Raw genomic sequence first — 26,396 nt, 5'->3', positions numbered from 1 at the left:
TGGGAAGGAAATTAAACATCTTTTTGGGCTACATTTTGCACATACGAGAAAGTATGTTTCTTAATTTTATTTGATATTAGTTCTGACAATCTACAAATATCATTATCATTATTTGTTGGTCTATACCTACTCTGTAAAGTGTCCTGAGATAACGTTTGTTATGATTTGGCACTGTAAATAAAATTGAATTGAATTGAATTATTGCATAAATACATTATATCTACTATCATGGTCCAGTGAACTGCTGTATAAAGTATAACATGCGCAACAGTGAACTTCCGGGCTGTCCCGGTACATTCGTCTCGTAAGTGAGTGAACTCTCTTGACTGCACTTACTCTTTGACGACGTAACACCGGATAGGCTACAAACCCGGAAGCAGTGACGTTTTCAAGCTAGCTGCTTGTGTTCTCAGGAGAAATATGACATTTTACAATTCATTATTTTAAAAAAGCCCTCTTATTAAAAGCCAGATAACTTCGCTCCACGAGTATCGGTCACTTTGGAGCAAGAAGTGGACGTTTTCAGGCAGTGGTTGTCAGTTTCCTCCTGCCAGCTGGACGCCGGTCATCTTTGTTTATCGTCATTTTATTTGTACATTTCTCAGCTGGTCGTACAGTATGGACGGCGAGGCGGACAGCTTGGTGGCGGCGTCGGAGGACTCCGGCAGGAAGCGCAGGGTGCACGGCATGTTGAAGCTCTACTACGGGATAAACGAGGAAGGAAAGGCCGCGGAGCAGCTGGATTCACTGGATCCCTGCGACATCAACGGGCCGCATTTTGACCCCGAGGTTTTCCTTAACAAGGTGAGGACCACTACTGTTGTCATGTGACTCCACCGAGACTCAACTTACACACACAATGGCCTCTGCACTGTTTTAACACCGTGCCAATATCAGTGTTACATGAAGCTGCTAATAGTAGTCACTTTTCTCTATGCAGAGTCCCATTGAGTTTCATTTTTTGCTGACTCCATCACTGCTCATAAGCATCAATTCCCAGAGTGCTATTTGCTGAAAGGTGTTAGGGAAATATGATAGTACTTGGATCAGAATCAGAATAAACCTCATTGCCAAGTATGTAACAGATTACATACCAGGAATTTGACCTGGTGATTCTGTGCATAGCGTATACAAATTTGAACATATACACTTGAAAGAATACACAGAATTTAGCAATAACAACTAAATAAAAAGCATGTAAGGAAACTGAAGTGCGTGGAATCATGCATCTCCCTGGCAGTCAGTTTAAAGGGATGACAGAGTAACTAAAGTGTTCAGCAGTGTGCCAGGGAATCTGGACACCTGTCAAAACGCAGACAGTTGCGATTTGATGTGAGGTCTTGGGTTAAAGGCTAAAGAACCACAAAACTAAGTGGAAGTTTTCATTATCAAACAATGCATGAATTAACCAGTGCTTATTCAAATGACATTCAATCTCACAGAAATGACACAGAACAAAGTGGACTGGACATTTAAACCACATTATACAACAACTCCCCACCATCAACATACAGTAATTTAACTTGTATACACATATTGCTCTCTTTTCTTGTGAGGGGACGACAATTTAACATTGTTTTGGTTGAAGCAGTTATGAATAAGGCTGCTATATGAATAACAAAGATGTACCTGTTACTCAGTAGTTGTGTCTTTGACCTTGTACTTGTTATGCAGTGTTTTTTTTAGTGTGACTGTGGCCTTTGTTTGTTTTGTGTCCAAATGCAGCTCAGAAGGGAGTGCTCTCTTGCAGAGTTGATGGACCAGGAGACATGCATGGTCAAGCAGATTCGCTCTTTGGACAGTGACATGCAGACACTGGTGTATGAAAACTACAACAAGTTCATATCTGCTACAGGTCAGGGGATGTCTCACTCACTCTTAAATGGATAGTTGGGAAGTGGGGTTGTATAAGGTATTTAACCATTGTCGGTGTATCGGTACTAGGGTTGCAAAGGGGCGGACAATTTCCAGTGAATTTCCAGAAACTGTTAAGCTGGGGAATTTTGGAAATATAACAAGTTAGAAGCTTTCCATTGGAATTAACTGTAAATTGGAAGTAATTTAAAATAACTGTATCATACCCAAACATAAATATACACATTTTGTTTTGTCATAGGCATCCATCCTGTGATATTTGCAAGTTAAACAATACCATACAGCAAATATATGTACCCCATAATATCATGAAAACTTTCTTCACTTCACTTTAGTATGTAGTCCACAGGCTCATGTGTTGCTTCAACATTCCAGGGTTCCAGAAATCCTCTGTGCATGTGATGGAGGAATGCACAGTGCATGTAGGGGGCGTGGCCTCAATACCCCTGTAGTGAGCTATATGCATGTGATTGAGAATATCATAGATTTTCTCATGTGTACTTGCATGAAATCTGATTGTTTTAGTCAAGATTATGCCAAAATATATTTTCCCCAACTATATTTTAAAGCCCTGTTAAAGGCCAACCTTCAATTGTGTAAATTCCAGGTTTATTTCCATGGTAAGATTCCAACCTCGAAAAATTCACAGAAGTTTGCCACCTTAATCAGTACTGTGGATAATCAGAATTATCCCTTTGAGTTACTGTTGAAATGTTGTCAGATTTGTTCAGTTGTGCGTGTGTGGATAGTTGAACCATTTCCCTATATTTTTCCAGACACCATAAGAAAAATGAAGAATGATTTCAAAAAGATGGAGGATGAAATGGATTGCCTGTCTGCTAACATGGCAGCAATCACTGAGTTCAGTGCTCGTATCAGTGGTACTCTTCAAGACCAGCACACACAGATTACAAAACTTTCAGGTGAGACCTAAACTGGTTTGGTTTGTTGAATCGGTTGTTAGGACTTCATGGTGATTCTTTTCACATTTTTATCTTGTCGTTTTCCACCCCAGGGGTTCACACTCTGTTAAGGAAGCTGCAGTTTCTGTTTGAAATGCCGGCCAGATTGAATAAGTGTCTGGAGCTGCAGGCCTATGCTCAGGCAGTGAGATCCCACCGCCGTGCTCGCTGTGTGCTTCAGCAGTACAGCCAGCTGCCCTCCTTTAAGGGAATTCAGGACGACTGTCACGCCATCATGGATAAGCTGGCACAGGAGCTTCGACAGAAGTTCAGGTGGGAATCTCAACCTACCTTTAGATAAGAGACACCACCGCAGGGGAGGCACATATCACCGAAAAGTCCCATTTATTGCTAATAAGAAAGGGGACCGACGAGTGCACCCAGATTTTATGAACCATAGAAATAAATCAATTCAAAATGACAATTCCTCATTTTGTTCCTCCATACTGCTGCCATTATTTTACTCAGAATTCACCCAAACTAACATTGCAAATTTGCTACATTGTATATTGCAGATAATGCTGCTCAACTAAAAAGTCAACTAAGCAGAATTTAGCCCTAATACACGTTCTGCCATTATTAATTGTTGTGCATGCCTGCTTTAAATCCTTTTTGCAGTTTGAATTTCAAAATGCTTAAAGCTTTATTGGTGTCAAATTTTTATATGTCCTGTAGCTCAACTATTTCTTCCTGTTTTGTTGTTGTCTTAAAGGGATGGTGGGTCAAGCGCCAAAGATTTGTCAGAGTGTGTGGAGCTGCTGCTACAGTTGGATGAGCCAGCGGAGGAGCTCTGTGATAAATTCCTGAGCCATGCGCGGTCTCGACTTGAGTCGGACCTCCGGGGTCTGGAAGCAGAGATAAGACCGTACCCATCTCCCTCAGCCGTGAAAGATGCTTCTGCACGCGGGTTGTCATCTCCCGCAGTCGCTGGATCCCCGACTGATAACTCGCCTAATAAGAGCGCTGTCCCATCTCCCACCTCAAATACTGACATCCTGGAATTCATTGACAGAGGCTGCAATGAATTTGTCAGCAGCTTATGTTTAGTCATAACATCCTATCAAGAACTTTTTATCGCCCATGCTCAGACAGGCGAGCTTGCATCCAAAAATATCCCTCAGATGGCAAACAGTAAGTTAAACGCCTTCGTGGATGATCTGGCTGCTCGATATTTCTCGCTCGTGGAGCGGAGGATACAAGAGGAGAAAGGGGTCGGAGATAACTCCCTCCTGGTCCGCGCACTCGACCGCTTCCACCGCAGACTTCAGGCTGTGACCAAACTGCTGCCAGGCTCTGCTGTGCCAAACCAGGGGACTGAGATTGTGATACGGGCGGCAACGGAGCGTGTCAAGCAGTACCTCTCCGCCCTGCAGAGCTTCTACATGGACAGCTTGACAGACGTGAGGCAGGCCCTGGCGACACCTCGGCTTTCTGTGGCCGGTGCTTCAGTGGGTGGAGGCGGAGCTCTGCTAGGGGGGCTGGCCTCTGGCAGAGACGCTCCGACCAGCCTGCCAGAGTTGCTTTCCTCCCTGTCAGCCTCTATTCTCAACCAGATAAAGTCGGTGTTGGCATCAGTGCATCTCTTCACAGCTAAGGACATCACATTCTCCAACAAGCCGTACTTCAAGGTGAATAGCTTTTCTGTTTATTTGCCAGCTAACAGCTTGCCCCAGAGAATCATTTCCCGCTGTACCCCATAGTGAGAGTGACAGTTGTGTCTTTTTACCCTAGGGGGAATTCTGCAGCCAGCGCGTCCGTGAGAACCTGGTGGTGAGCTTTATAAAGTTTGTGTGCCAGTCTTCTCGGCAGTTTTGTGAGAGCGCAGGAGACAAGGGCGGATCGACTCCTCCCGCCCTTCTGTTGCTGCTGTCTCGCCTCTGCTTGGACTATGAAACCTCGACTATCTCCTACATACTCACTCTCACAGATGAACAGTTCCTTGTGCAGGTAAAAGGCTTATGGATGCAGGAGTATGTACCAAATGACATATTACCCTGTAAATGTATTTATTCAGTATTTTACTTTAGATAGATGCTTGAAAGTTGCATTTTAGTGCGTCGGTCCTGAGATATATGGCTTATCTTTAATTTTTTATGTAACTTTTTGAAACTTTACATATTTCACATACATATTTCCCAAAGGGTAACCGGTCACCATCTAAATACAGGTCTTCCTCTTTTTGTACATTCTCAGCACCACAGTCCCGTAACACCCGTCACAACTTTATGTACAGAAGCCAGAGAGGCAGCACAGAAACTGCTGAACCATTATGTCAAGGTAGGTTTTCACCCACTGGGTTACTTTTATCACTGAGGGGAAAGAGACATCAATGTAGGAAAATAATTCTACAAAGACATTCCTCACAAATGTGAATATTTTGTTTTGTTTTGCAGGTTCAGGGCCTCATTATCTCCCAAATGTTAAGGAAGAGCGTCGAAACACGAGACTGGGTCAACACCATCGAGCCACGGAATGTCCGTGCTGTGATGAAGCGAGTAGTTGAGGACACCACCTCGATTGATGTGCAGGTCTGGGTTCACAATACATCGACATCTGCATCATGTTCTCGAGCTCATTGTGCTTTCATCTCCATGCATGAGTAGGCGTTCTTCTGAACCGTCTGTGCTCTACCATAGGTTGGTCTTTTGTACGAAGAAGGTGTGAGGAAAGCGCACAGCAGTGACTCCAGCAAAAGGACTTTCTCCGTCTACAGTAGCTCGAGGCAGCAAGCCCGCTACGCTGCCAGCTACACGCCGAGGTAAACAAGCTGCAAATAGGCTGGTGACGTGATGAAACAAAATGCAGTGCTCTAGAAGTTTGGGTTTTGTTTGATTTGATGGCAGCATTCTAATATATTTACAGCAGACAACAGAGTATTTGTCACTTCTCTGATATGTCAGAATAATTTAGGATGGAAAATATGTCGGTCTAAGCCATGTTATAAGAGCTCTTACCTAAATCTAAAGCCAAGCTCCATCACTACTCACACTTGAATACATATCCACATTGATTCTTCTGTGTTCTTCCTTCCTTATGTAGCCTTGTTTCCACCAAGCAGTCTGGTTCAATTCAGCTCAGTTCGTTACACATTAGAATGGTTATTTTTGCATTGCCATTGTGAAAAGTTGTGGATGGTAGCAATACAAAAGCTCCTGTCCATCCCATTTCTTCATAACCGTTCTGTTGAGGGACAGAGCACACTGATTCAATACTAAAAGGTGGAGCTAGAAACACTGCAGCTCGTCGATTAGTGCAGAAGTGCCTCTGCATCTGCAAGAGCTGGATGGAGCAGTGAGGAATGAAAGAGTTATCCGCTCGTTCCTCAGCGCATGGCTGTCCACGGCTTCTATCGCACGTCCAAGCAATGCAGGAGGAAATGTAAAAAACTAAAAACAACACGCTTCCCATGCAGTTTCAACCCCACCTATATTTACGAGTATGATACCGATCTAGTGTTTAGGTAACAAAGGTTATATGGTTCTAAAGGTACAATACCCAAAATGTGTGGTGGCTTGCTAATATATTGTGTTGCAGGCATACAAACTCGCAAGCAGCTAATCCATTACCTTCACTTTCACTGCAAAGGTGGGAACACCTGTTACACAATTGTCTTTAATCATATGTAATTGTTTTGAGTGATTTGTCTGTTGTCTGCCTGCAGTGCTCCCATGGATACGAATCTACTGAGCAACATACACAAGCTGTTTTCTGAGAGGATTGACATCTTCAGTTCAGTGGAGTTCAACAAGGTGAGTGCAGGTCTTCGTTACGCTTTAGCGTTGTCTTCATTGAAAAATGTCTCTCTCACACACCCCTCCACTGTCCCAGGTCTCCGTGATGACAGGAATTATCAAAATCAGTTTGAAGACATTCCTGGAGTGTGTCCGCCTGCGCACCTTTGGCCGTTACGGGCTGCAGCAGATCCAGGTTGACTGCCACTACCTGCAGATGTACCTGTGGCGATTCGTCTCTGACGAGAACCTTGTGCACTTCTTGCTGGATGAGATAGTGGGGAGCTCCGCCCACCGCTGCCTGGATCCCGCCCCGATGGAGCAGAGTGTGATCGAAGTCATCTGTGAACGGGGTTAAAGCTCAAAGTGCAGCGCGGCCAGCTAGTCCACTCTAAGCACCATATCACAAACACAGACAGAATCACAGTGTACACTGGAGTTTAAACCCAAATCCTCTCTTTTACATGTTTACTGTTAAATGTAAAATGTATTGATCCAGATTCAAATTATAAAAAATGTCATTGGAGTAGCACTTTAACTATAGTAAGAATATCAGAAAATCCTCCAACTAAACAACATTTGACTGTTATGTTGTTATTGTTCTATGATTGACTGACAGTGAATTTGGGGCGGATCAACATTACATTTCAGGCAACGTGAGGCTCTGCTACATGGGTTTAGACTATAGTAGTTTTGAAACTATAGAATATGAGATGAGAAACCCCTCTCATCTCCTCTATTAGCACGAAGAAATGAATAATCCAAGTGAAACATTTTACCACATACTCGCCTTGAAAGAAACACATGTTTTATGTAAATACAGAATATGAATGACAAGAGAACGGTTGTGTCCCGTGGAGATCTTATGTATTAATAAATTCTTTTAGGTTGTTTTTTTTTGCCTAGTAATTTGCAATCTGAATGTCATCTGATGATTTCATCCATGGCTAACACTAAAGTAATAACTACAGCAGATGTACTCTAACTCTAGCCTTCATGTTGTTTTCTGTGGAACGGTTTAAATGTGTGTCTATAATAAAAGTGGATGAATGTGAGATCCAAAATGTGTTCTTCCTTGACAAGAGCAGTTGAAAAATGCAAATTCAACAACGTGCTTTTTTAAAACACAGGGATATTTCCATTTAACTCCACAATATATTCAACTATAACAGTAATTCAGGTGTCTTTCACAACACATAAGCACCCGCCCCTCGCTGTAGTGTGCAGCTGACTGTCGCCACCTGATGCGCTCTTTTGATTGGCTAAACCCTCTTCTCTCCACCCTCTTCTGATGACCGCCGAGGGCTCTGATTGGCTGAGAGACAGTTCCGTGCTGTTGAACGTCCCTCAGGGGCGTTTCCGTCTGCAGGCTGCTGGATGGATACATAGGAGAATATCATTACAGCTACACCTCCGTGCTTTACACCGGTAAGACACCGTAATTACTGTGTTCAAAGAGAGAAAGAACAGGTATTTGCTTTTTCTGTATTTCTCAGCAGAGACGTTGTTTCTCTCGCGCTCACATCCTTTAGCACGAGCAGGTAATGTGACAGCCTTTGTCTCACGTTTCCTAATAGAAATGTAGTCAGGTACTAACTGCACTGTGAGCCGAACTTTGTCTCGGTAGAGTATAGCAGAGGTCGCATTCATCCTAAATAAGAACTCACTGAAGCGGTCTCACTGTGTGACATATTTCCTGAAGGCCGCTGTTTCTAAGGTGTGCTCCTACAACAGAGATGGCCTCTGTGGGAAAGGTCTGAGGGAAGGAAACATGCAGGAGGACGTCCTTAGATCTTTTATTTAAGTAATAACATAAATACTGTTATTTAGAATTGATCTGCCACAAGTAAAAGACCTCTATTCGAAATGTAACAGAATTACCAGTAAGTATAGTTTAAAAAGTAGCAGAATGGCTATTTTCATGGTATTATACACTGCATATCAAAATTAGACAACAAATTATTAACACTTGATTTATTCTGAAATACTGTTATTTTTTATTGTTCAAAATTTGATAGAATATCCACTGTGGTCAGTGGCGGGGCAAGGGTCCTTTGGGGCTCCAAGCAAGAAATTTGTGGGGGCCCCACCCCATCCCTCCACAGTGAAAAAAATTGTTTTTTGCACACAATTTCTGGGACATTTGATATGTATACTGAAAATAATACTTTAGAAGAGATTAGGGGTTCTCAAAGTGAATTTCAGGGAGGAACAGAAATTCTTAAAACCCTACGCCTATCAATAATTGTTGTAAATTAACTGACACCAACACAATATAAAATATGAACTTTTTTTATTACAAAAAATAGAAATCTGAATGTTGTTAACAATAAAATAAATACAAAAATAAAATTGACTGTTCACATTTGGGTCTTGATGGAGCTGATGACAAAAAAGAAAAAAAAACAACAACAGGGTATATTTGTTATAAGTAATCTTTAATAGCATGGGCTAATTACAGCAATTCTTGTTGCAGTTATTATTATTGTCATTGTTATATGTTCTCTATGGAAGTAAAAAAAAATTATTTAACTCACAGTCATCTGTGTCAGCAGTTGGACTTGATCTCTGATCATCGGTTGGATGTTCCTGCACAGGAGGTTGGGAAACCACTGTGCTGCTGGAGGTGGATGTTGATGGAACTAAACTCAAAAAACAACAACAGGGCATATGAGAATCTCTAAGGGCAGGCATCTGATTATGTATGTGCACAGCATTTTCTACTACTACAGCTTAATACTACTGCCATGAAGAATATTAAGGCATAACATTATCAATTGTGGAATAATGAACTTACAGTTGTCATCAGGGATGGGAGGGGGAACATCATCCTTCCCTGGATGTGTTGGTTTAAAAAAGACAGTAATGATCCTGAGGAGAGATGAGAGGGAAACATATTGTTAAATTCAACATGTATTATGCACTTGATGTACTCTTGTGGTGGGTGCACATATCATATGTACTGCCAAACACATATTTCTCCCTTTCTGGCACTATTAAGTTCATCTCATCATTATGCAAAGCTTATCATAGAAGGTGTACTTTAGTATTACATACTACAGTGGAAACCGCTTATAGTGATCACGTTGGTCCAGAGCCAATTTGATCACTATAAGCAGTTGGTCGCTATAACCGAATTCTTATTACAGTATTTCACATTTTTTATGCAGAATATTATCTAAACGCCATTTGTATCGTTTTTCAATGATAACAATTGCACGAAACGAACCGTTTCAGCATTTACTGAATTTTATTATGGTTTCAAACACATTCGTTTCAAATGCTCCTTTTGAGAGGAACCATGCAAGTTATATTACTGCGCAGTGCGCAGACATAACTCATAAATACATAAATACAAATACAGTAACTTCTTCTGTGCGTCGGCTCTGCCGTGAAGCCGGTGCATTTTTTTTAAAACAAGTCTTAAAATAAACTTTGAAACACTGTTTCATAGAACAACAACATAGAAGATAACAACGGCATCAAGAAGAGTTAAGCTACGTCTGTTTTGTGTTGCGGCTCCGCTGCGCCGCGTTAAGAAGTCACTTCACATGTTTCCATGGATCAGTGTTGTCTAACACCAAGTTCACTGTTTTTTCAAAACGATAAAAAAAAATCTGTCATAAGCCTCGAGGAGACGTTTCTCATCAGGTGGCAATGACTTCCCTTTTCCAGCCATGATTCGCGCGCTTGCTGCCGGTGTCAACTCCTTACATTAGCTAGCTGTTAGCTCACTCGTTAGCTAGCTGTTAGCTCACTCGGCAGAAGCAGACGTCCAGCACGTTTTCATTCATAAAATGAGAAAAAAAATGAACACTATAAGCGGATTTCTCGATCACTATAAACGAATTATTTAAACAGCATTTGTATAGAAATGATTCTGTCCCAAGCCTTTTGATCCATATAAGTGGTTGATCACTATATCCGTGATCACTATAAGCGGTTTCCACTGTATTAGGCTGTTGTTGTTGTTGTTGCTGTTGTTGTTGTTGTTGTTGTTAGACTGTCTGCCTCACTAAACTTTCTGTTGTTTTCTGCTGGTTGAGACTGGAGAGTGGCGCACATCTCCTCCTGCTAGCTAGCTTCATGTAGCTGTGTCATGTTACGCATTCGTCATAGCTTAGTTTTTAGCTTATTAGCCGCTATGGAGTCCGTGACAACACAACACAGTCAGTCAGAAAAACATAACAATGCACTTACCACTGTCTTACTTTCGTTTTTCCTCCCTTTCCTTCCTCTGTTTTTTCTTTTCTGCCCCGCTGGGATAACTCCTCTTCATCTTTTCGCAAGCGCGGAGCTCGGTGTAAGTGGGCAGAGCTCGGTGTTAAACAAACAATCAAACCTGCGGTTCGCGCTGATTGACACAGACAGCGCCGACGGCAGAAGTGACGTGGGGGCCCCCAAGGGGGGTTGCTACGGCGCTTTTTCATAGTAAATGCCCGTTGTTGTCGTTGCCGTGCCGTACATTAGCACTTGGGGCACCGGTCACTGGGGAGGATGCCCAAGTGGGGGCCCCCTGGAAGCCGGGGCCCCAGGCAATTGCCTGGTTTGCCTGTTGGCAAGCCCCGCCCCTGACTGTGGTTATTCAACAAAAACCTTTATAACCAGTAACTATTGTGTCAGAAGAGAAGATTTCAACAATGTTTTCTTCACTAGGATTCAGAAATGAACAGGAAGTGTAGAGGCACAGCTTTGAATGACTTCAGCACATCTGCACCCACAGGACATCACTAGTTTCTCACACTGCTCTGGTTTGATCTGGGTCCATTCTACTCAGTAAAAGTGTTAGAGATCTGAACCCCATAGAGAATCTCTGGGAAATCCTAGTACAGCAGTGGTGTAGCCACAGCGGTTATTCTATCAACGTCTCAACAGTATTTCAGAATAAATCCAGTATTAATACTTTGTCCTCTGATTCTGATCTTTTACTAATTGGCTTGCGATTAGTGTTATGTATTTGCTCCTCAGATGTCCTTATTTTCTTCACAGGAGACCAGCAATGAGGCCGAACAGTCAAGCACTCAAACACAGATCCTCAAATGACACAGAGAGGGAATTTGGAGGAACCCTGGGTGAGTCACAGCAGGCCTGACTGCTTTACCCGGGCACCATCCCGATACCCCCCCCCCCCCTTTTTTTCCCCCACATTTTGCCCTTTTCCTAACTATTAACTCTACACTATACAGTATAGACATCTTTCATATAACATTCTCTGCAGCTCAGCCGGCATACAAAAAAAGCATGTATTCTCATTTGCTATTTGTGATATATAGACACTGTCATGATATTTGTTGTTTCATAAAACCATAGAACCGCTGCCACAACAGAAATAATTAGATGTCAAAACTCGCTGCAGTAAAGATAACTAGTTTCCCAGCATGAGTTCCATCAACACAGGGCTGCTCATTACAGCTCTAATTTAGAATAATCACAACCATCCAAGTAAGATTTGTCATCGTAGACGTGAAAACAAATACATCACAGCTTCTGTGTGTGTGTGTGTGTGTTTGTGCGCTTCATCTCCTGCTGCATTCCTTAAATTAAGCATCACTTCCATTTTGCTCTCCAGTTTTTAAAGTAAAATCATGTTTTAAAGATGACAGTTGAGCTCTGCAGATGTGACAGTACTCAAGTGAACCCCGCGTATGTCGCACCCACACTGTGAGCTAATTTAGTTGTTGTGCTACTACACAGTTATTCAACGTGCATAATTATTCATAGTTATCACACATTAGCTATATTAAAATACTCAAATATAGTCTCACTGTGCTCCATTATTAAGTTCCCCCTGTGATGCTGCTTCATTTGTTTACTACTACTTTTCAGTGATGTCAGCCAGGTTGTCATCTCACTTTTATCTGCAATTTCGCTCAGGTGCGTTATGCATACCCATCTTTCTCCCGTTGACGGTGCTGTTCCTGATCAGTGTGACCCGATCCCCTGAGGCCAGTGTGCTTCAGTGGCCCCCTCCCCTCCCCTCTACTGACCAGCTGTGGGACCCTCTGGCGCTGGTGCTTCTGCTGGGCTGGATCGCTCTGCATGCCCTCCTCTATGCGATGCCCTTGGGAAAGGTATGAACCGTTCCTTCAGCCTGGCACAAGGTTACATTAAACAAGCTTGGGTGACAAACACAGCACAAAGATACTGCGTCTGTAAAAAAGTTTTAGGGCATACGGTGACTTTGATGCTACAACCTACCAATCATAGAAGCACCTGTTGTGTGTTAAAATAAACCATGTTTACTCTTTGAATGATCTAGGGTTAGATGATAATTAGTACTCATAAATGAAACAATTATTATTATCTATCACCTTTCTGTGGAATTTGGATAATATGATCATATAGTGTAATCACTGTTATATGTATAAACTACCAAAATAAGTTGTTTATAAGTGTCTTATCTTGAAGGTTCTATTAAGTCAGCAGCTTAAAACAAGTACAACATTTTGTTAAACATGCTAGTTGGCTTTCAAGCCTAGAGTTAGATGAGAAGACTGATACCACTCTTGTATCTGTCTGCCAAATATAAGGCCACACCCAGCAGCCAGTTAGCTTAGCTTAGCATAAAGACTGGAAATAGGGGCAAACAGCTAGCCTGTCCATTCTTTATGCTAGGCTAAGCTAACCGTGGCTTCATATCTAATGAATGTGTGGTAGTGATATTTATCTTCATGACTCTGCAAGATAGAAGACAACATCGATCTCAGTTTTGCTGACATTAGCCCCCGCGGGCTATACCAGAGCAAGAGAGACTGCAGCTGAAAAGAATTAGTTGAGCAAGGGTGCATTTAAATGTTTTTGAATTCAGCTTTTCATTTGTTAGAAGAGGCATGTGTTATTTCATCTTTTAAAAGCATGCATTTTCCACATCACCACTCTGTATACTGATATGGGAAAATATTCATACTAATATAGTGATTCATTTCAACCATGTCACCCTGCCTTAGCACAATGGTACATTATATACACAAAATGCAAAATAATTGTGATAAGTTGACTTTCAACCCAAATAGCCAAAAAAAACCATTTTTTTTTCATATTTGCTGAAACTTTCACTAAATCCTGCCAGTACATTGAGACAGACGGACGTGAAAATGTCATGTATCGCTACCCCTCTTTCAAATCCACTGTGTCTGACTGACAACCAATCAGAATAGAGAAGTCTCTGAAGCCGCATCAGTAACTGCTCATGAACTCTGATCTAACTGGGAAACTAGATAGCACAAATATGAATCAAGATTTTGTTATTTTATTGCATATTACTTGCATAAAATACAATATTTTAGAGTACCCTTTAGTTGACAGTTTGTCCGGGCTGTTGGCTGGTCGGCGGGGCTCTTTATCGGAGTTCAGAGCAGTCACTGACACTGCGTTAGAGACTACTCTGTTGTTTTTTTCGGGCGTGGTGAAAACTAGCAGATACCATTTGGAGCATGCAGGTGGGACTCTGGGAGACAGGAACAAAAGGTAGAGGAAGTGATGCATCGCTTTTTCATTGTGCTGTCAGATTATAGTGACAGTTTCAGCAAAAGTATTTTTTATTAAAAGAGTTACAGCCTTCGTTTACAGACGTTTTAATAAATACACAGGATATGTTTTATGTGTTCAGATTCAAAATGAGTGTATTTCCCTGCAGGTGTCCGAAGGATTAGTGCTGAGGGATGGAACGCGTCTCAAGTATCCCATAAATGGTATTTCTACTACTGACCATTAAAAACATGAGTGGCAAAACATCATATGTTTTGTTTTCACAAATGTTTCTTTTCTTTAAAGAGTTAATTTATTAAAGGAACAGCTGTAATATTTTAGTCATACAGTATTTAAAGTGTGATTTCCTGCAATATTGATGATCAGCGATTGGCTCTGTCTGTACTGTGAGTAATAAAGGACAATTGTGCTCTTAAACATTATTGTACTATACAGTAATATTATGATAACTGCATTTATGCTTAAGTTTTAGACAAATTTTGAATTGACTGTAGTAGGTTACTATGCACCTGCAGTGACATTTTATTTTAAGGAGGATCCAGAAGTCATGTTTCTTTTTGTATCTTTTAGTTGAACCTCTACACTTTCTGGCCTATCTAACCTTGAGCTAAAGTTTACTTGCATTACACAGTCTGAGGATCCATCTCTTCCAACTTCTATCTTTTTTACAGACCAGCCTGTTTCAGTCTGTTTATCTCCTTCCCCCGAGCTACAACATTTTGCTTTGTTTGTATTTCTCCCTCAGGTTTTCACGGCCTGTGCATCAGCGGTGTGCTGCTGATGTTGTTACTGGGGCTCGGGGCTCCTCTGGGGTATCTGTTTGAGCTGCTCTTGCCTTTGGCAGTGTGTGCAATAGCAGTGTCATTCCTGTTCTCCGTCTACCTCTACATCCGCTCCTTTTGGGTTCCCTCTCATGCTCTCGCTTTGGGGGGCAACACAGGTGAGAGTGGAGGTTCATCATTAAAGGAAGTTTCCACCTGTAAATACTATTTTAAAACCGATACTGGTGGTGTACTGTTCATTTGTAGACCTCTTTTTTGTCTGGTGGATGATTTTGGTATTCCTGTGGATGCGAAGCTCTTCAGGAGCCTGCAGGCACCATGGTCATAAACTGACCTTGCTACAGTACGATATGTGCTCTGCTGCATCTGAAGGCAGACACCTGAGAGACTCCAGAACTGTTATTCAGCTTCTGCTCACCGATGATTATGTTCAACACAGTTTGTGAAAAGACAAAATGCGCTACAGAGATAGATAGATGGATATACTTTATTGAAGTTGGGAAATTGCAGTGTAGCAGCAGCAATACACACAGTAACAACACACAGACATAATAAAAAGCAACATAAGGAGATGCATTAAAAATTTATAAATAAGCGATCTAATTATGTAAATGTAAACATATAATAATATGTATAAGGTGCAGTGAACAGAATATGTAAAAACTATAAGATGCTTGAAGACTGTATACTGTTTAGCTGTTGTTGTACAGTGTGATGGCAGAAGGCAGGAAAGATTTCCTGTATCTGTCCCTGGAGCAGCCGTTGTGAGAAGGTGCTCTGCTGTCTGACCACCGTGTGATGGAGAGGGGGCTGACCACTGTGTGATGGATAAAAGTTTATTTAGCGCTCTGCTCTCCACCACGGACTCAAAAGACTCCAGCCTGAGACCAAGTACAGAGCCAGCCTTCTTGATGATTTTACCAAGTCTGCTGGTGTCACTGGCTCTGATGCTGCTGCCCCAAGCTAATAATAACATGTTGTCTCCAGTGCCATACTATAAAGTCAAACTTCTTGGTGATTCAGTTCACATTAAATTAATTTAGCTGTAAAATTGCCACATATACATATAAATGATTTACACAGAACATTGAAGAAGGTTGAAGAAAGCAAGTGGCTAAAGAAATGGAAGTCAACGCGACGCTATGTGGATCTTTTATACATACTAGCTGCAAAAATCCATGCAAACCTAATGCTATTCTCATGTGTTTAGTGCTAGTTAGCAAAATTAGATTGCTTTTTTAAAATGTTGTTGTTGTACTCTACAATAACAATAAAAGGAATTTTATTCTATCTCACCTTTACTGTTCCTACTACGTAGCCAACATGTATAAACAGCCTAAAGCAACACATTCATGCTCCTTTTGGGAATTGTAGAGAATTGCTGAAAATAACTGAGAGTCGACCAAGATGGGCAGGTTGAACCTAGCTCCACACATATACACCACACATCATCTAATAGCTGATGCAATGGATTGAATACAGGCGGACATTTTACCTGGCCCATTGAATGCATCTAATGTCTAATTGGAGTGGTGCATGGATTTATGTTTACAGCAGCTGCGCTTTTCCTACTGTGACATGTCAAAATGTCGGCTGGAAAATATACATATTAATGTGACAGTGGATTCATCAAGGTAATGGACCTAAACAGCATCTGACTGCAAACAGGTTTCAGCTAAATGCTAATTAATTGACTGCAAAGAGATTATTGAAGAAAGTGGTGGATTGTTGATGACAGATGTATGCAACATTTACTTTATATTTATATTTATATTTACTATAAACTGTACCTGCAGACACTGAAAGCACAGAATGAGTTGTTTGAAATCCTCCTGTGGATTATTTTAATGCCTTCATTCCTCTGTCCTGTCTAGGAAATCCCCTGTATGACTTCTTCATCGGACGGGAACTAAACCCTCGGATTGGAAACTTTGACCTTAAATATTTCTGTGAGCTCAGACCGGGTCTGATTGGATGGGTGAGTTAATCCGCAGGATCGAACAATGAATCCTACTTTTAAATCCACCCATTTTTAAAAGTCTATAAAACACTGAACATTTCTATTACAAGGGTTATACATATATACTACGTTACCCTATTTGGAGGTCAACAACTGGGAAGCTGTCTGACCAAGTGTGAAGATCTTTTTTTTTTATAGAATATTCCTCCAACCTATATTTTACTTTGATAAAATGTGTTGAGCCCTAGCTGTCATTTTCTCATACGAAGAGGAAGTAATGCAGTAAAACTATATAATTTCAAGTAAAAACAAAAGACCTAAAAAAACTTACAATCTTAAAAGATTACAACTAATGTGACATAATCAAAAGTTATTATAATCAAAACTCAAAGCTGATACATCTAAATCTGTTGTGACATGTGGAGTGTACTGCTTAAAACCAAATGTAATCTTTAACTTTATTTGTAAGTCTGAATAATTTAAGACACACGCTTGTAAACATTCATTAACGCTGATGGTGATCTCTGTTTGAGAGCCCAGCAAGACCAGCAGGTGGCGATGTTGCTCTCCCCTCATCTTCCATAATAATTAGCACTTTGACACAGTCACAATCACAAACTTGTCTCCCTGATGACCTGACACTGATACATTTGTTGGAGGGAGATTAGTAACAGTAAATAGAAATTCCATTGTGAATTTAAGATTCCTAAAATTACAACTAGGTTCTCTTTATCTTTATTACTCACAACACAGAGCCAGTAGTAGAGAGTAAATTAACGGAGTCGTACTGGAAATTACCTAATTTAATGATTCCTTTATTTACATATTTCCCTCTGTATTCACAGAATACAGTGAAACCTTTTTTCACATCTGAATGTTCTAAAGCCAGGTGCGTAGGAGAGGACAGAAAAAGCTCCTACCAACTGGCTACAGACAGCGCGTGGGAGATTCTCGCTTCCTGTTGAATCTTTAAGCTGTGTACTTTTAACTTTCAACATCTTACAATTGTTGATAACGATCTTTTAAGGGCTGAGTGTCCTAAATTGTTTCATGTATTAAATGTCTCCTCTTGTGTACATTTATTATCTAGACATGTGTGATATTAGACCCTTACAGCATTACATGCTTCATATGGTTGTCAAACGCTTAGAGAGAGAATGACTTGTCTTTACTTGGATAAAATTGAAAACATTATTTTACAATACTGTGATGTAAACAGGCTCAATCTGACTTGATGGGGGATGCAGTGAGTTAATGATTGAACATTTTGAATTATTTGTCAAAAATACATATTAAAACAGTGTATAGTATTTGTAAGTCACATAAAAGCTTTTATCTCCCTAATTTTCCTTGACATAGTGGTCAAACAATATATTACTTCCCGTTGGACTTAAATATATATATATATATATATATATATGGGGGCTAATGTTGGCAAAACTGAGATCGATGTTGTCTTCTTTCTTGCAGAGTCATGAAGATAAATAGCAATACCACACATTCATTAGATATGAAGCCACGGTTAGCTTAGACTAGCATAAATGTCTTTTTATATTGAGAGTTAGAGAGGAGTTCCAAAGTTATTTGTCCACCCTATTTACACACGAGGGGGAAGAATATTATATATTAAATTAAATTCAATTAAATTTTATTTATAGTGCCAAATCATAACAAGTTATCTCAGGACACTTTACAGACTAGGTATAGACCACACTCTATGACTTATTTATGATTTACATAGACCCAACATTTCCCCCGTAGAGTACCGTGGCAACGAAAACCTTCCCTATTACAGGCAGGAACGTCAGACAGACCCAGCTCTGTGGAGTACGGACATAAAGCAGTCCAGTACAACACCGCCACTAACTATGAGCTTAATGTTAAAACATGTAATGCTAAACATGGTAAAACCTCTATGACAATCTCAATAAAAACAAACATTGTAGGCATCATGAAAGACTGATAATTTATGGTAGTGCGGTTGTATTGCATTACATGAGAGTTTGCAGATGTACCTAATAAAGTAGCCACTGAGTGGAAATGGCACAGGGGTTTAATGTGTCGATCACCTGACACTGACTTCTTCCTAGTGATGTTAAACAGTATTCCACATGTTTTTCTCTCAGGTGGTCATTAACCTCGGCATGATGATGAAAGAGGTGGAGCTTCGAGGTTCCCCCTCACTCGCCATGATGCTGGTCAACAGTTTCCAGCTGCTGTATGTGGCAGATGCTCTGTGGAATGAGGTGAGGGGTCAACAGTGTCAGAGATAAAAACGATGCTGTAGATTACCTGTAGATCCTAAGTTCATTCATGAATTCTCATTATAGTCCTGCAGACATTTAAAAAAATGGCGCTGAAGACTACGTACTTCAGATAGATCTTTATTGTTACCTTTTGATTTTCTTCACTTAATTCCATGCACTGTTTTGTTAACAGGAGGCTGTTCTGACAACCATGGACATTGTGCATGATGGTTTTGGCTTTATGTTGGTGTTTGGGGACCTGGCCTGGGTTCCCTTCACATACGGCCTGCAGGCTGCCTTCCTGGTCGTGCACCCACAGGCCCTGAGTTCACTCGGAGCAGCAACTATTATAGCACTGAATGGTAATCATGTGCGATCTCTTGTTCGTCGGGCTGTAGTGTGTCATGCGTCACGGTTAAAGATGGTGATGGTAATATTTTTCTCTTTGTCATCAGGTATTGGCTATTATATTTTCAGAAAATCAAACTCACAGAAGAACCAGTTCAGACGAGACCCTACACATCCAAGTGTTGCAAGTCAGTCGTTCTCTAGATCAAGACAAATACTCTCGCTTGTCTTTCACATCTGATATTTAATTATGTATCTCAACATCTATATACCAGAATGAAGTAGGTGTTGATTTCTGAATTGACTTGCACTTCTTGTACTCAGAAATATGTTTTCCCTTGCAGGACTGGAGACCATCGCCACAGCAACGGGGAAACGGCTGCTGGTGTCTGGCTGGTGGGGTCTCGTCCGTCATCCCAACTACCTTGGTGACCTCCTCATGGCGCTGGCGTGGTCCCTGCCATGCGGTAAGGCAGCTCAAAAGCCTCTGCAAGATGGTTTTGCATGCAGGCCACACTGACGTAACAAAATCACGTTGAGGGAGAGTGTTCTCTAGAAATGTGGATGAAGTCATAGATACATGATTAATGTCAGGCTATTTAACCCTAGCCAGTCATATTTATCATTAGAAAAGAAAACACAATTTAAAAAAAGTGTACATGCACCTCTCTGTGGATTCTACTGTCACTACTCTTCATCTGTACAGGGGGTGGACAAAATAACAGAAACAACTCACAATACAATCCAGTAGTAGTGCAGTAAATACCAGTGGCTTGGTAAAGCTGATAATGTTCAGTTTTTGTTGAGACTGTCAGACATGTTGAATTGTCTAAGTGTTCAGCTTAAAGGCTTTAACTTTGTAGTATTGTTAAGTACGTTTTTGTTCCCCTTAACTACCACTGCCTTCCTAATGCATGTTGGGACTGAATGTCTTTAGTAATCAATACTTGTGCTGCCCAGTGTACAGAAAACAATTTACTTTGTGCTTTTTATTTGACAAAAGGAGCTCAAGTCCTTAAATGATACATGTTGTACAGCTTTTGATTAAAACATGCAATAATTGATTTCTCAGCCTCTTGGGGCAGCAGAAATTAGATTTGCTAGCAGTTTCTCATTTGTCACACCCAGTAGATGAGGAGGAACAGTAGCTTTCTTTTGGAGTCATGTTTGTGGTCACCTTGATGAATATACGTCCAATATTCACTCTCATTGCTTTGGTCTCCATCAACTGGAGGTATGCGTCAACATGTGGAAAGATTTTGAATAGGTGCTTATTAAGTGGTAAATATTCCATGAACTTGGTTCACATGACAGAGATACTGTAGAGTGAGTGGGTCATTATTGCAAATTATAACCCGGACCTGAAGGGGTTTACTGTGGGAGGTGCTGGGGGAGTATGGGGTGAGGGGGTCACTTCTGAGGGCCATTCAGTCTGTGTACCCTCAAAGCGAGAGCTGATCCTCGGCAGTAAGTCGGATTCATTCCCAGTGGGGGTTGGCCTCCACCGGGGGTGCGCATTTTCACCAATCCTGTTCGTGATTTTCATGGACAGGATATCGAGGCGTAGTCTGCTTTTTGCAGATGATGTGGTCCTGATGGCATCGTCAGTCAGTGACCTTTAGCACTCACTGAATCAGTTTGCAGCTGAGTGTGAAACAGCTGGGATGAGGATAAGCACTTCTAAATCTGAGACCGTGGCTCTCAGAAGGAAACCGATGGATTGCTTTCTCCGGGTAGGGAATGAGTCCTTACCCCAAGTGAAGGAGTTCAAGTACCTCTGGATCATATTCACGAGTGAGGGGACGATGGAGCGTGAGTTTGGCCAGAGAATCGGAGCAGCGGGGGCGGTGTTGCAGTGGCTCTACCGCACCGTTGTGACAAAGTGAGAGCTGAGTTGGAAGGCAACGCTCTCGATCTACCGGTCAATCTTCGTTCCTACCCTCACCTATGGTCATGAAAGCTGGGTAAAAGCGGAAATGGGTTTTCTCAGGAGGGTGGCTGGAGTCTCCCTTAGAGATAGGGTGAGAAGTTCAGCCATCCGTGAGGAACTCGGAGTAGAGCCGCTGCTCCTTTGTGTTGAAATGAGCCAGTTTAGGTGGTTCAGGATCATCTAGTAAGGATGCCCCCTGGGCGCCTCCCTAGGGAGGTGTTCCTGGCACGTCCAGCTGGGAGGAGGCCTCGGGAAAACCCAGGACTAAGTGGAGAGATTATATCTTCACACTAGCCTGGGAAATCCTTGGGGATCCCCCAGTTAGAGCTGGTTAATGTGGGGGTCCCCTGCTAAAGCTGATTCCCCTGCGACCCGACCCCAGATAAGCGGTTGAAGATGAGATGAGATGATGAACAGCTCGCTTTTACATTATCCAGCTTATTACATTATCCAGCTTATTACATGGCTACTTGCTAAAGAAATAGATCATTTGACACAAAATATTGATGTGAAAACGATTTAATTGGTTTAAAAATGGTCCTTCAGAGTCAATGATCAAAACTGCTTCCATAGCAACGGTTTACTATTTAGAAATAAAAGACCCAATCAGCACTGAGGATTCAACAAAGCTGTGTAATGAAGCATTTTAATGCTGTGGTTTGTTTTTTCTGTTGTCCCCCTTCTCAAACAGATTTAGCCCCCTATTCTGTTAGAAGGCAATGCGATTAACAGGCAATTCTGGGCTTTAAATTTTCCCCACCAGATGTTAAATGCTCCAGTATTTTCACCAGTGTGCGGTGAGCTTTTTGAGCTTTTCACTGAAAACAGCAGAGTCGGAGCAGTGAGACTGAACAAAACAACAAAGCTGCAGGCTGGAAAAGGTTAAAGATTTAAACGCTAAAAAAAATTAATCATTAAAAAAAATCAAGGCTACAAATCCAATATACAAACTTCAGATGCAAAATACAATATAGAAAAATTATTATTATAGATTCAAAGTTAAAAAATTCAACATAATGATCCATGGGTTTTACCCTTCCACATACAAGTAATCATGTAATCCATTGTTTGCTTTGAAAATATTGAAAAATATTTATTACAAGACCATAATAAGGTGAACACAATTAGAAAATCTGACTATGCATTTATTGCTCACTTTCAGGAACAGACAGTTTCCGATACTCTGTGCTTGGGACATTTTGGTAGCTACCAAAGATCTATCATATTTCCTTTGTGTCCTTCTTAGATAATTATACCATGTTTGTGACTGAGAACACTGTGTTCTCTTTGTTCCTCTGTAAGCTGCCTTATGTTCCCTTAAAAACTCACTCTCTGACATGGCTACTGTCAGACTTTTGTTTCAGCTGACACATTCTGCTCACTGGTGTTGAAACTTTATGTGACTCACTTGTGAAGCCGCCTTTGTAAACGAGATGTACCGTAATTAACAGTTAAATTATGCACTCAACATGAAAAAAATCAAGACCTAATGTTCCTGACATATGAAAGCCACGCTGCCAAAGGGGAACATTGGTCACATTCAGAACCTGACTGCAAGACAAAAGGGTCTGAAAGGGTTTCTGAAAAACACTCTGAAGCGCTGTCTCAAAAAAATGTCATCGAGGCGAATAAACTCTTGGAACATTATACGCTTAATCAAAGTGGTATTCTCTGCAGGGCTCTTGTATAATACAGACTGAAAAGAAAATCTGTGAGGATGCACACTTGATTACAGCTTCTATGATGGCACTCACATCATGAATAATATCAGTGTTAAAGGGCGTCTCACGATCACTTCAAGTACAGAATTTCCTCTGTGAATCATAAATATGTTCTTTGTCATTTTGTTGTTTCCTCCTGCTCATGTATGCTTGTCTTTTCTTTAGGATTCTCACACCTCCTGCCTTACTTCTATGTCATATATTTCACCATCTTGCTGATTCACCGAGAGGACCGCGACGAGAGACAGTGCAGGGCCAAATATGGACTAGCGTGGGAAACCTACTGTCGACGTGTCCCCTACAGGATCTTCCCTTATATCTACTAAACACCAAAGCAGATGGGTGAACCCACCGGGACCAAAACTGTTTCACAATATCCCTGTGACTCCTCGAGTCCACACAACTTAGCAATAACTTTAAATGTAAATCCATTTTCAGTTACACAGACCATGAATAATATCCGGTGCTGCTACTAGGAATCTGCAGGGAGCTCACAATTTGAATCAGCCTTGATTGGTTAGGCTGTGGTTCAATTACAAAGTGATGTTCAGCGGATCACTGTTTCTAATTCACTGAACGTTGACTTTAAACCCTGACTCGTCTCATGTTTAGTAAACACATTCCAGCATTTACAGCATTGGACTTGGACTCTTTTCTCATGAAAGTTTTTGTAAAAATGAGGGGAGGGGAAAAACACATGAAATGCATTTCCATGTAAACGCCGGTGCCTTTTTTAATGAAGAGACTGAGACACAGCATTTTTACCAAGCTCGTTTTTTTGAGTTTTACGACTTTGTGTGTGTCTGTGAAATACATTTAAAAAAATAAACAAATACAAAACAACAATTGCTCATGCATCTTAATTGCACTGAAGACAACAAATCTTGATGTGGCAGTAGCTCAGTCCATAGGTGACTTGGCTGGGAACCGTAGGGTCGCTGGTTCAAGTCCCTGTGTTGACCATGTATGGAGCGTGGACTGGTGGCTGTAGAGGTGTCAGTTCATCTCCTGGGCACTGCCAAGGTGCTGTTGAGCAAGGCACCAAACCCCCAACTGCTCGGGGTGCTAGTCACTGGCAGCCCCCTCGCTCTAACATCTCTCCTTAATTGCATGTATAGGTCCTGTCTGTGCATGTGTGTATTTCGGGCCTGTGTTAGTGTAACATGATTAATAATAAGAGTGAAAAAATTAAAATTCCCCGTTGCGGGATAAATAAAGCTCTTCTTCTTTCTGCGCCTTGTCTGAAACAATAATACTGTGTTAATATGGAGGAGCTCAGTTTGCATGGAGATGCCTGTGAAGATGGCAGCTAATATCTGTGTCAGCCTGTTTACATGAATTATCTTTTCAGAGTTCAGACCTTAATAGCGGACGTTCTCTGAGCCCCTGGGCTCGCTCTGTCAGGCTTCAGCCTCGAAACCAAATTACTCTGAAGGAGCAAAAGTGTACGGGCTGCATTAGTACAAGAAAAAGTGCCTCAGTTATTATAAATGCAGTCCTCCTCGAAGCTTCGAGTCAGAGCAGGTTGATTCAGTGTGGGGGTGGCAGGTGGCTGTTAACGGACTGGTTCGTCACCCTGAGTTTTTCTTTTAAATAGATGCTTACTAAGTATTAAATAAGGTGGTCTGTTATTACAGACAGCAAACTGGTTTACATGGAGATTGTGTGCGTTGCCCCCTTTTTAAACAGATTTAGACCCATTTTCTATTAACAAAGGGGCCCCTTTCAATTATAGACCACTATGCATTTACACTGCAAATAATGTTTCTCTGTGTGCACGTACGGATGACAGAGCTCTCTGCTGATGCACACCTTCATGTTTTACCTTTTAAGCCCATTTACAGTACAGCTGGCCGTGGCCTTGCCTACACAGCACTCAAGCTATTTTGTGTTGTTTTTCATAACATACGCGCTAATTAGTAATGTGCTCTCATGATGATGTGGTTGTTTACATGGTGGCTTTATTCATGCTCAATTAATACATAATAGGGTTTATGTATATGTGTATACTGTATATGTATTTATTTTTGTACCTAACAGTTCATTTTTTTGCTCTTGTACCACTTTATGTTTCTGTTGAGAAAAGTGCATGATACAACATAACATTGTTATTCTCATAGGAGATTAGTTATTTAACTACTAAACTTTAGTTTCAACATAATGCTTTATTATGGTCTGGCAGATAATATGACAGCTCAGTCTAATTTCTCTAAATGATTGTACATAGGTACAGTTTTGCAATACTTGTACTCAGTGGAGAAAGTAACTCATTACATTTACTTTGTTTCTGTAACAAAGTAGTTTCTTGTGTACTTTTGTGTGTTTTTGATCGTAAAACAGGTCGAGGTGCTATTAAAATACTGTGAAAGTATCAACGCTCAGTCCACAGAGAAATGCACACTTCCTTTAAAAGAGCCATCAGGACTTCGGTACGGTTGTGATGTCAAAACTATACTATGTAAAGGTAGAAGGTGCAGCTACAGTCATTCCCGGTTTGCAATGAGCATGAATGCGGAGGACCCGGAAACGCTGACCAATCAGAGAAAAGTTTTACATTGTGGTACTTTACTCTAGAAAATGATCTGAGTTCTTCATTCACAACTGATCCAAACACACCGAGGAGAACTGTTGCTCCTCATCCATCTTTAGTGAAGATCATGAGAAATTTGGAAATATTACCCAAACTCAAATTTGCAGCAAAGACATTATCTGTCCCTTAGCGTCTAAACTGACTCAGTCTTCTCAGAATCAGTTAGAACGTGGTTCGCTTTGATCAGTTTGTGTTTTAGAGAAAAACACTGATGTCCTTATACCCCTATAATGTTAAAAACATGTTTTCAATGTTGCAATCAATATTACAGTAGTCTGTCATCAGGGGTAAAATTAGACAGTGACATGTCATTACTGAGAGTGAAAGTAGCACAGATATAAAAGCCTCAGGGCCTCATTCATAAAAAATGACGGTGATTTGAACTTAAAATTAAATCTTAGAAATAGTTCTGAGCGGACCTGTCTGTTTAAAAAGACCATTTCAGCTGCGTTTAAATTAGCCTTAAAGTGTCTCTGGAAATTGACCATCTGTCAACAACCTTCATGTCCTGATCAAAAACATGGCTACAGACAAATGGGGTTTTATTTGCTTCATTTATAAATAACAGCACTGATGACTGGTTTTCATTTTCAGCAAAAACACATTTTGAAGGACATATTTTCTAATCAGCTCTAAATATTAATTTGCACATAATTGACAAATAAAATGTCATGTTTAGTTTTTAAATAAGGCAATTAATTGAAAATGATCTTAGTATTTAGTTACAGATGAAAGTAATGGATATTTTGATAAATGAAACAGC

General features: G+C 41.0%; 2 protein-coding genes and 1 long non-coding RNA gene across 3 annotated transcripts; 2 read left to right on the top strand and 1 right to left on the bottom strand.

Moving 5' to 3' along the window:
• Positions 1-430: 430 nt before the first annotated feature.
• vps51 (VPS51 subunit of GARP complex) lies at positions 431-7,500 on the top strand. The gene is made up of 11 exons (XM_083926943.1): positions 431-804; positions 1,726-1,855; positions 2,652-2,798; positions 2,891-3,110; positions 3,550-4,465; positions 4,569-4,784; positions 5,031-5,114; positions 5,231-5,365; positions 5,474-5,595; positions 6,499-6,586; positions 6,666-7,500. Exons 1-11 carry the CDS (start codon positions 619-621, stop codon positions 6,924-6,926), a joined length of 2,505 nt encoding a protein of 834 aa, XP_083783069.1. The 5' UTR covers positions 431-618; the 3' UTR covers positions 6,927-7,500.
• Positions 7,501-9,146: 1,646 nt separating this feature from the next.
• On the bottom strand, positions 9,147-10,841 carry LOC310957145. The gene is made up of 3 exons (XR_014593500.1): positions 10,769-10,841; positions 9,366-9,439; positions 9,147-9,210 (listed from the first exon to the last, which is right to left on the bottom strand). It is a non-coding gene; the product is annotated as an uncharacterized lncRNA (long non-coding RNA).
• Positions 10,842-11,555: 714 nt separating this feature from the next.
• Positions 11,556-23,686, top strand: tm7sf2 (transmembrane 7 superfamily member 2). Its single transcript, XM_083926640.1, has 10 exons — positions 11,556-11,640; positions 12,443-12,639; positions 14,205-14,259; positions 14,802-14,996; positions 16,713-16,816; positions 18,925-19,044; positions 19,238-19,406; positions 19,500-19,580; positions 19,737-19,859; positions 23,209-23,686. The coding sequence occupies exons 1-10, from the start codon at positions 11,568-11,570 to the stop codon at positions 23,367-23,369; spliced, it is 1,278 nt and encodes a 425-aa protein (XP_083782766.1). The 5' UTR covers positions 11,556-11,567; the 3' UTR covers positions 23,370-23,686.
• The last annotated feature ends 2,710 nt before the right edge of the window (positions 23,687-26,396 follow it).

Source organism: Echiichthys vipera (assembly GCF_963691815.1).
Source record: "Echiichthys vipera genome assembly, chromosome: 14".
Taxonomy (NCBI): Eukaryota; Metazoa; Chordata; class Actinopteri; order Perciformes; family Trachinidae; genus Echiichthys; species Echiichthys vipera.
The sequence above is the reverse complement of the archived record's forward strand: the minus strand, read 5'-3'. Positions and strand labels throughout refer to the sequence as shown.

Excerpts from the sequence above, each read along its gene's own strand:
- vps51 (XM_083926943.1), top strand. The coding sequence starts at position 619 with ATGGACGGCGAGGCGGACAGCTTGGTGGCGGCGTCGGAGGACTCCGGC. Across the intron at positions 805-1,725 it reads CCGAGGTTTTCCTTAACAAG|CTCAGAAGGGAGTGCTCTCT; the intron begins GTGAGGACCACT and ends GTCCAAATGCAG. Across the intron at positions 5,115-5,230 it reads TGCTGAACCATTATGTCAAG|GTTCAGGGCCTCATTATCTC; the intron begins GTAGGTTTTCAC and ends TTTGTTTTGCAG.
- tm7sf2 (XM_083926640.1), top strand. The coding sequence starts at position 11,568 with ATGAGGCCGAACAGTCAAGCACTCAAACACAGATCCTCAAATGACACA. Across the intron at positions 14,260-14,801 it reads TCTCAAGTATCCCATAAATG|GTTTTCACGGCCTGTGCATC; the intron begins GTATTTCTACTA and ends TTTCTCCCTCAG. Across the intron at positions 19,407-19,499 it reads AACTATTATAGCACTGAATG|GTATTGGCTATTATATTTTC; the intron begins GTAATCATGTGC and ends CTTTGTCATCAG.